Below are 8256 nucleotides of genomic sequence, written 5' to 3'. Positions count from 1 at the left end.
AGTTATACCTGATGTAAATGACGAGTTGATGGGTGCAGCACACCAACATGGCACAAGTATACATATGTAACAAACCTGCACATTGTGCACATGTACCTAGAACTTAAAGTATAATAAAAAAATAAAATAAAATAAATAAGGAAGCATACCACGGTGGGGGGAAAAAAAAGACTTTTGGTCCGGTGAGATAAAAAAACTCAGAAAATAAAAAAATACCACCTTTTCCACAAAATATTTTGTGACCTATTTAGCAATCATTTCATACTGGCATACTTGATCTTTACTACTTTGAGTCTCTTCCCCACGGGAGTTTATAAGCTCCTGGAGGGCAGGAGCTGAGTCTCAGTCATCCTGTTTACCCCAGATGATTCAGTAAAGCATTTTATATGTGACATGTCTCCAATAAATGTTTGGTGAAAAAAAGAACAAAATGATAATCTGGGGAGTCTTTCTAATAGCCACTGTCTTGATTTTACATATAAAGCAAATAAGGCCCAAAAATGTTAGTCCATGGTCACTTACTTTTTTTTTTTTTGAGATGGATTCTTGCTCTGTCACCCAGGCTGGAGCGCAATGGCATGATCTCGGCTCACTGCAACCTCCACCTCCTGAGTTCAAGCAATTCTCCCTGCCTCCGCCTCTCGAGTGGCTGGGATTACAGGCGCCCACAACCACACCTGGCTAATTTTTCTATTTTTAGTAGAAACGGGGTTTCGCCATGTTGGCCAGGCTGGTGTCGAACTCATGACCTCAAGTAATCTGCCTGTCTTGGCCTCTCAAAGTGCTAGAATTAGAGGCCTGAGCCACCACGCCCGGCCACTTACTTATTAGTGACAGGGTCCCACACTAAATTTTGGACTTCTCTTTTCCTATTTCAAGACTCCTTTCTGTTTTATATTTTCTAAGTGCTTTTGCTGACATTCTCTCTCACGTGGATTTCACACCAGCTGAATTACTGCTCTACCAGCCTATATCTGTGATTCGCCAGTTCTGTTTTCTGCTTTTGACAGTAGCACTGGAGGAAATATTATATGAAGTCCTCTTAACAATTCTTAAACCTGTGCTCAAACTATACCTAACTGGAATAACAATGATACTTTAAGTAAAGACTGTTCATCATTTGTTCAACACATATTCATTAGGCACCTATTATGTGCCACACACCATATCCCATTAACCAGAAATCTCTATTAACTGGCATCTGTGCTTACTGATAAAACTGACGCCAATAATCACCTAACACAGCCAAGGGCTGTGCGTCATACCTATAATCCCAGTGATTCAGGAGACAGGTGGGAGGATCACTTTAGCCCAGGAGTTCGGGACCAGCCTGGGCAACATAGTAAATCCCTGTCTCTAGAAAAATATAAACAATTTTTAAAATTAGCCAACATGGTGGGAATACATGCCTGCATTCCCAGTTACTCAAGAGGCTGAGGCAGGAAGATCACTTGAGCCCAGGAGTTTGAGACTGCAATAAGTTATGATTGTGCCAGTGTACTACAGCCTAGGTGACAAGGCGAGACCGCGTCTCTAAATAAATAAACAAACTAACACAGAGGTTCACAAACTTCAGGCCACAGGCCAAAACTGGCCTGCTGCCTGTTTTTGTAAATAAAGTTTTATTGAAACAAGGCTGTATCCATTCATTTACATATTATCCATGGCTGTTTTGGAACTACAAGAGCAGAACTGAGTAGTTGCAACAGAGACCATATGACTTACAAAGCCTAAACTATTTGCAATCTGGCCCTTGACAGAAAAGTTTGCTGACCCTATTATAAGATGCCAATATGCCATCTTACTCTCAAAACACTTTATATTTGGTGTATTTTTAGTAGCCGTAACATATAATAAACATGTAACAAATAATTTCACGTTAATTCTTTGAAAAAATTCAATATCATATATATGGTAACAGTCTATTCCTTGCATCATATTCCCATAACCAGTCATGCCAGAAAACAGCATAACTCATGGAACCTTGCTGATCTTTAATCCCAGCTCCTCCACAAATCAATAGTTTTAGACTGAACACTCTCATTATTTTTATCATCAGTCCTCACGTAGAAAACCATACACTCCCTTGCCAGTTACAAGTTACTTCTCTGCACAGATCTCTGAATTCCACGTGTATATCTTAAGGTTTCCTACAATACCTCAAGCATAATAGAGTTTTATTCCTGAAGGGGGGAAAAAAAGACTTTCACATGTACTTACTGATGATGTTCAGCATTTTGTGGGACTTTTCTGCTGCATATTACCGCGGACTAATACCTTCAGGGAACAATATAGCGACTTTACATTTCTTTCCTGGGGGGAATTAAATGGCCCACATCTATATTAATTAATTAAAACCCAATTTCAATGTGTCTTAAAACATTTCTTTAAAAATATTCAATAACTCACAAGATTAAAACAAAAAAATTTATAAAATGTCAGATCAAACAAGGCTTTGGAGATCACTAAATTCAAATAGTCTAATTTACAGATGAGAAAGATGAGGCTTATATGACTTGACAAAGGACCAGCTAGTTTTCATTAATTCACACCGCAAATCAAAAAGTTATACTGAAGTCCTATCTAAAAACCAGGCACTGTGCTTGGGACCAGGGTTACATATGTTATCTTTGTTGACAATGAATTCAATTAATCTAAGTAAGTGATATTGTTTGCACTAAAAGATACACACCCAGAAGAATCAGATAAAATTCCTTAAAAACTGCTAAGCATCGCTTACTTACAAGGGAAGCTCTTTTCCTTTAGGGAGATCGTATAGATTAAGAGTACTAGCTCTGGGAGCCAGGCTGCACACTTTTTTTTTTTTTTTTGGAGACACTTTCACTCTTGTCACCCAGGCTGCAGTGCAATGGTGCGATCTCGGCTCACTGCAACCTTTGCCTCCCCAGTTCAAGCGATTCTCCTGCCTCAGTCTCCTGAGTAGCTGGGACTACAGGAGCCCACCACTATGTCCAGCTAATTTTTGTATTTTTAGTAGAGATGGGATTTCACCATATTATTGGCCAGGTTGGTCTCAAACTCCTGACCTCAGGTGATCCACCCCCTGAGCCTCTCAAAGTGTTGGGATTACAAGCAGGAGCCACAGGGTCAGGCTCAGGCTGCAAAATTTTGAATACTGATTTTGCCTCCTGGCTATGTAACCCTAGGACAATTTACTTAACATTTCTGTGTCTGGCAGGGTGTGGTAGCTCACCCCAGTAATCCCAATACTTTGGGAGGCTGAGGTGAGAGGAGAACTGCTTGAGCCCAGAGTTCAAGACCAGCCTGGGTAACACAGTGAGACCTCATCTCTCCAAAAAGTACAAAAATTAGCTAGGAGTGGTGACATGCACCTGTAGTCCCAGCTACTTAGGAGGCTGAGGCAGGGGGATGGTTTGAGCCCAGGAGGCAGAGGTTGCAGTGAGCCGAGATTATACCACTATGCTCCAGCCTGAGTGACAAAGTAAGACCCTGCCTCAAAAACAAAACACAAATTCTGTGTCTGTTTCCTGATCTTTAAGGGGACAGAGTACATAAACAATCCTTACATGACTAGTACCTGTAAGTGCTCTATGTTAGGTATTATTATTTTCCTTAGGGAGTTTTCTTATCAAAACATGGGAAAGTAATCAATATGGAGAAATTGCCTTTAAAGGCAGCTATTAAAATACAAATATGCCCGGCAAGGTGGCTCACGCCTATAATCCCAGCACTTTGGGAGGCCAAGGCAGGCAAATCACCTGAGGTCGGGAGTTGGAGGCCAGCCTGACCAACATGGAGAAACTGTCTCTACTAAAAATACAAAATTAGCTTGGTGTGGTGGCACATGCCTGTAATCCCAGTTACCCAGGAGGCTGAGGCAGGAGAATTGCTTGAACCTAGGAGGCGGAGGTTGCAGTAAGCCGAAATCATGCCATTGCACTCTAGCCAGGATAACTCCATCTCAAAACAAACAAACAAACAAACAAACAAAAAATATAATCAATTGTATTAAAAGTAATTAAATATAAAAGGTAAAAAAGAAAATGTAGTTCTTAAAAAGGACAATTTAGAAGTTAGAATCTACTTAAAATACATGTGCAAGAAGTCCTACCTTTATTAAAAACAAATCTTACTGAAATCCATTCTCAAAACCTTTCAAGAAAGAAGAGTTAATATCATAGACTTTCTGGATTTCATTAGAAGTCAGGCCTAGGCAGATTAAATAATTACTTAAACACAAGTGCCATGGCGACAGCTGCATCCCAGAATCCAATAAATATGTGGATTTTCCTTTAAAATAATTACCAGTACGTTTGCTCAAAGACAGGCTTTGAGTAGAAAGAGTTTTGTACCTGGCACTCTCTCCCTTGTGGGAACTTCTATCAAGTCAGAAATCCATGCCAGAGTCACAGAACAGGGCCCTTATGTTGTGTGACCTTGGAAAATCCACTCAACAGGTCTCTACAATTCATTACCCATCTATAAATTGGTGCCCTGATCTGGGAGGAGAGAGGAGGTGAAATGAGATTTGTATTAAAATCCTTTGAGAATGGCTCTTACACATACACACATTACTAGTCATGTCCCTTTTCTCCCATCAGGTAGTAGTAGAAGAGAGAATGTGGAAAGCTAAACTGCCGTTTGTGTGTGTTGTGAGGGGAGTACTTAGGTCTATACCATTGTTCCTATTCTAGGTTGTTTCTGAAATGTAAAGCCTTGCAAAAGGCTCAGATTTGTTTTACTTTATTTATTAGTATTATTTTTTGAGACACGGTCTCACTCTGTTGCCCAGGCTGGAGTGCAATGGTGCGATCTCAGCTCACTGCAACCTCTGCCTCTGGGGCTCAAGTTGTCCCTCCACCTTAGCCTCCCTGAGTAGCTGAAACTACAGGCATGCACCATAATACCCAACTTTTTTTTTTTTTTTTTTTTTTTTTTGAGACAGAGTCTTACTCTGTCACCCAGGCTGGAGTGCAATGGCACGATCTTGGCTCACTGCAACCTCTGCCTCCTGGACTCAAGCAATCCTCCTGCCTCAGCCTCCGAGTAACGTGTATGCCACCATGTCCAGCTAATTTTTGTATTTGTAGTAGAGATGGGGTTTAAACATGTTAGCCAGGCTCGTCTGGAATCCTAACTTCAGGTGATCCACCCACCTCGGCCTCCTAAAGCACAGGTAGGAGCTGCCATGCCAGGCCAATTTTTTAATTTTGTGTAGAGATGGGGTTTCAACATTATTACCCAGGCTGGTCTCCAACTCGTGAGCTCAAGCAATCCACCCCTCAGCCTCCCAAAGTGCTAGGATTACAGGCTGGGTCACTGTGCCTGGCTTTAGATTTGTTTTTTAAAATAAGAGACTCCAGAGACCACTTGCATTCATGAAAGATATATTAGGGCCAAGCATTCTCCTGCCTAGCACCTTCAAACTCATAACAAAGAAAACCACAATCCCTATTTGTATATTTCTTTCCTCCACCAGCACAGAGTGAATGCTGCCATATGTGATAGTAAAATGTCTGAAAGAAATCTTCAGGGGTATCTTAGAAGTTAACTCTATTTTTGTAACCAGTATACAAATCAGTTATTAGCTTCTTCCAAAGCTGAAAAGGACTCTGATGAAAATCCCAACAGTACTGAAAGAAAAATATTAAGTTTCAAGCTCATATTACCTGATACTAGATGGAACTTTATGAACTATTAAGTTCATAAAAAAGGAAATTTAATCTATTCTTGTATGGTGGCGTGAAGGAGGCTGGGACCTCTAAGAACACTCAGTCCCATGCACAGACCCAGTGTCAAAGGGGGGTTTTAAAAAAAAAACCATGGCACAACCTCAGTGCAAATTCGGTATACCAAAAAATGAACAAAACTGCCACTTTTGTTTTACCACAAACAGAATAATCTATGCAATAATCTAATATGCAGAAATAACTGGAGGAAATGTATAAAATAAGAATAAAACTACTGAATCTTACCTTTACCATGGCAGTGTTTCCAAATAAGTCTTACTTAAAGTAATTAAAATAGAATCGATTTCAATGAGGTCATATGATCTTAAATCCATTTTAGCTTAGTAATGAGTGGTAATTTGTTTAAATTAGTAAATTAAAAATATATTCTACAATTTTTTGCTTTTGGAGCCTAATTTATTTTTGCCCTATTAATATCACTTATGAAGGCACTAATTCAATTTTTTAAAAAGTTCTGAGCACAAATATTTTCTAATTCAGTTTAAGATAAATATATCACTTGCAAATATTATCACTATACAAACATTAACTCATTTGATCCTCCCACAACCCTAGAGGCGGGTATTTTTATTTCCATAACAACCATTTTAAAAATGAAGAAACTGAGGTTTATAGATGTCAAGCAACTTGCTTAAGATCTTAGGGCTTATATGTGATAGGACAGTGACTCAATCCAGGCTAATCTGCAGTAGGTGCTTTCAATCACATTAAAAACAAGAGTAAAAACTAATTTTTCAACTAGCTCCATGCAGCTTTAAAGAATATCAATAATCATATATTTTTGCTTGGCAGAAGTCTATTAAAAAAGTAATTTTTTCTGTGTAAACATTCATATTTAACCATGCAGCCTATCAAGTAGCATTTGACTTCTTTGTTTCCTTTCCTGTTTCTAGATGGACATTAAAAAAAAAAAAAAAAAGAACCTCCGGTATTGAGCCGATATCAAACACCAAAGTTTTTAAATTTAATCATCGTATAAGCCAAACTTCAATTATCTTGCATGTAAAGAACTATAGAGAGAAATTTCTCCTATAAATGATTCAGGACCTAAGCCTGCAAAAATGCGAACCTGCGAACTATTCTCCCTCAGTCCTCTATCCCCACCCCCAGAGTCACTAAAGAAACAGAATACACAACTTCCAGAGAGCCGAGGAGATACAGAACAATCAGGAGAACTGACACTGGACCATTTCTCCCTATTACATCCAATTGGCTGAAGAGACTTAACTAGAAAGGTGTGTTCTACTGTCTTTTACAGATTTCAGAATTACATGTGACAGTTAAGGTAGCTGCAACACGAGCACATTGTACCAGAGAACACTGGATCAAGAACATTTATCGCCAGGTCTTAGTTATAGCTTCTGTCAATTATACAAAGAGTCAGCTATTAAATATTAATGGCAAGCCATTTGCGCCGGAGCTCTTGCAAAGAGTCTCCTGCTACCAATTTTTGTGATGAAAGAAAAACTGTCAATTTCTAGATAAACCCTAGGCCACCAGAATCCCTCAGATGAGCGATCGAATTCTGTCCTTCCCCGGGGAGGCTGTCAGGGCCACCCCCATATCCCGGGGAGGAGGAGGAACCTGAGGGAGGGCGGGCCCCCGTAGGTCCTGGGCCGAGGGTCTCGGGTTCCCCTTCTTGCCCAGCCTTCCGCGACAGGTCGGGCGGCGGGGCGGGGCTGGGCCGGCTGTCCGCACAAAGAGAGCCAGCGAGCTAGCCAGCGGACCAGGTACCCCGGGCCGCTGGGGGCCAGGCGGGGCGGGGCGAGGCAGGGAACTCTTACCCAGCAGTAGCACGTTCTTCCCCGCAGGGAGCTTGGAGCGCGAGCGGGTGGAGACCTCGCTGAGGATGCAGGACCTAACGGGAAGCAAGGCGTACGGTGAGGCCGGAGGCCGGAGCCGCAGCGCGGGAGGGACGGACCCGGCCTTGGCGCGCCGGGGATGGGGCTGCCGGGAACGCAGTGGCCGGGCCCGGCGCCGAGCTCCAGCGGGCACGGGATCCCAAGGCGTCCGCGCAAGGCCTGGGGAACCAGCGGGGGCTGAGGGAGGGGTGGAGTCGTTACCAAAGGTTCTGCCCGTCCTCGTCGTCGCCTGCCGCGGCGCCACCGTTGCCCGACGCTATCTCGTTGCCCAAGGGGCCGCCTGTGTAAGTCGCAGATAATCCCGGCGGAGAAGAACCGAAGGAGCCGACTCTCCCCACTGCCGCCATCTTGGTCGGGAATCACACCACTCCCGGCAAGACTAAATATGCGAGGCGGCTGAGGCGGCGGCGGTGGAGGCGGCGGGAACCCGGATATGGGGCGTTCAGCGCACGGGAGCGGGGCGGGGCCTGCGGGGGCGGGGCGAGAGTTTTGTACCTGGCACTCTCTCCCTTGTGGGAACTTCTATCAAGTCAGAAATCCATGCCAGAGTCACAGAACAGGGCCCTTATGTTGTGTGACCTTGGAAAATCCACTCAACAGGTCTCTACAATTCATTACCCATCTATAAATTGGTGCCCTGATCTGGGAGGAGAGAGGAGGTG

At 42.7% G+C, this 8256-nt stretch overlaps 1 protein-coding gene across 3 annotated transcripts in view; it reads right to left on the bottom strand.

The window, feature by feature from the left end:
• Positions 1-8076, bottom strand: part of DYNC1LI1 (dynein, cytoplasmic 1, light intermediate chain 1) — a 48119-nt gene extending 40043 nt beyond the window's left edge. For 2 of the 3 annotated variants that reach the window (XM_011985348.1, XM_011985357.1), the window contains exons 1-2: positions 7796-8076; positions 7517-7590 (exon numbers count right to left, since the gene is read on the bottom strand). In XM_011985348.1, the coding sequence (XP_011840738.1) occupies positions 7517-7590; positions 7796-7941 (220 nt within the window). In that variant the 5' untranslated portion in view covers positions 7942-8076. The remainder of the gene's footprint in view (positions 1-7516; positions 7591-7795) is intronic. The other variant, XM_011985366.1, reaches the window with a different exon arrangement.
• Positions 8077-8256: the final 180 nt, after the last annotated feature.

The sequence above is a fragment of the Mandrillus leucophaeus genome, unplaced genomic scaffold (assembly GCF_000951045.1).
Source record: "Mandrillus leucophaeus isolate KB7577 unplaced genomic scaffold, Mleu.le_1.0 Scaffold107, whole genome shotgun sequence".
NCBI lineage: Eukaryota > Metazoa > Chordata > Mammalia > Primates > Cercopithecidae > Mandrillus > Mandrillus leucophaeus.
The sequence above is the reverse complement of the archived record's forward strand: the minus strand, read 5'-3'. Positions and strand labels throughout refer to the sequence as shown.